Source organism: Priapulus caudatus, unplaced genomic scaffold (genome assembly GCF_000485595.1).
Source record: "Priapulus caudatus unplaced genomic scaffold, Priapulus_caudatus-5.0.1 Scaffold326, whole genome shotgun sequence".
NCBI classification, from domain to species: Eukaryota; Metazoa; Priapulida; class Priapulimorpha; order Priapulimorphida; family Priapulidae; genus Priapulus; species Priapulus caudatus.
This window is the reverse complement of record NW_014577387.1, coordinates 196,950-197,585: the sequence shown is the minus strand read 5'-3', so window position 1 is coordinate 197,585 and position 636 is coordinate 196,950. Positions and strand designations below refer to the sequence as shown.

The 636-nt window shown below is 63.7% G+C and overlaps 1 protein-coding gene across 1 annotated transcript in view; it reads right to left on the bottom strand.

The window, feature by feature from the left end:
• LOC106809078 (DNA topoisomerase 2-binding protein 1-like) overlaps nt 1-636 on the bottom strand; it is a 46,273-nt gene that overhangs the window by 21,198 nt on the left and 24,439 nt on the right. The window contains exon 14 of the mRNA XM_014812028.1: nt 159-271. Coding sequence (XP_014667514.1) covers nt 159-271 — 113 coding nt within the window. The remainder of the gene's footprint in view (nt 1-158; nt 272-636) is intronic.

Genomic DNA, 636 nt, shown 5'->3' with positions numbered 1-636 from the left:
CTACCCCCCGTGCGCGAACGCGAGCGCTGCGTACCTGATGGAGATGACGTAGTCGGCGGCGCCCCCTACCCCCCGTGCGCGAGCGCTGCGTACCTGATGGAGATGACGCAGTCGGCGGCGCCCCCTACCCCCCGTGCGCGAGCGCGAGCGCTGCGTACCTGATGGAGATGACGCAGTCGGCGAGTGGTTCGGACTGCAGGTCGACGTCGACAGGTGTGAACAGCTCGTTAGCGTTACCGTCGTACAGGTGCGCCTCCTCCAGACACATTTGCTGCAACACATCGACAGTGCACGCGTGAACGACGCGTCGTTCAGATGCGCCGTGTTCGCGACGTGTGACCGCGCTCGAGTGAACAATGCGTCGTTCAGATGTGCGATGTTCGCGACGTGTGACCGCGCACGCGCGAACGACGCGTCGTTTAGACGCGCCATGTTCGCGACGTGTGACCGCGCACGCGTGAACGACGCGTTGTTCGGACGCGCCATGTTCGCGACGTGTGACCGCGCACGCGTGAACGACGCGTCGTTCAGATGCGCCGTGTTCGCGACGTGTGACCGCGCACGCGTGAACGACGCGCAATCCACGTCACACAAACATCGAACACGACTGCTCGGCAAGAATTTATTAGGACTCTC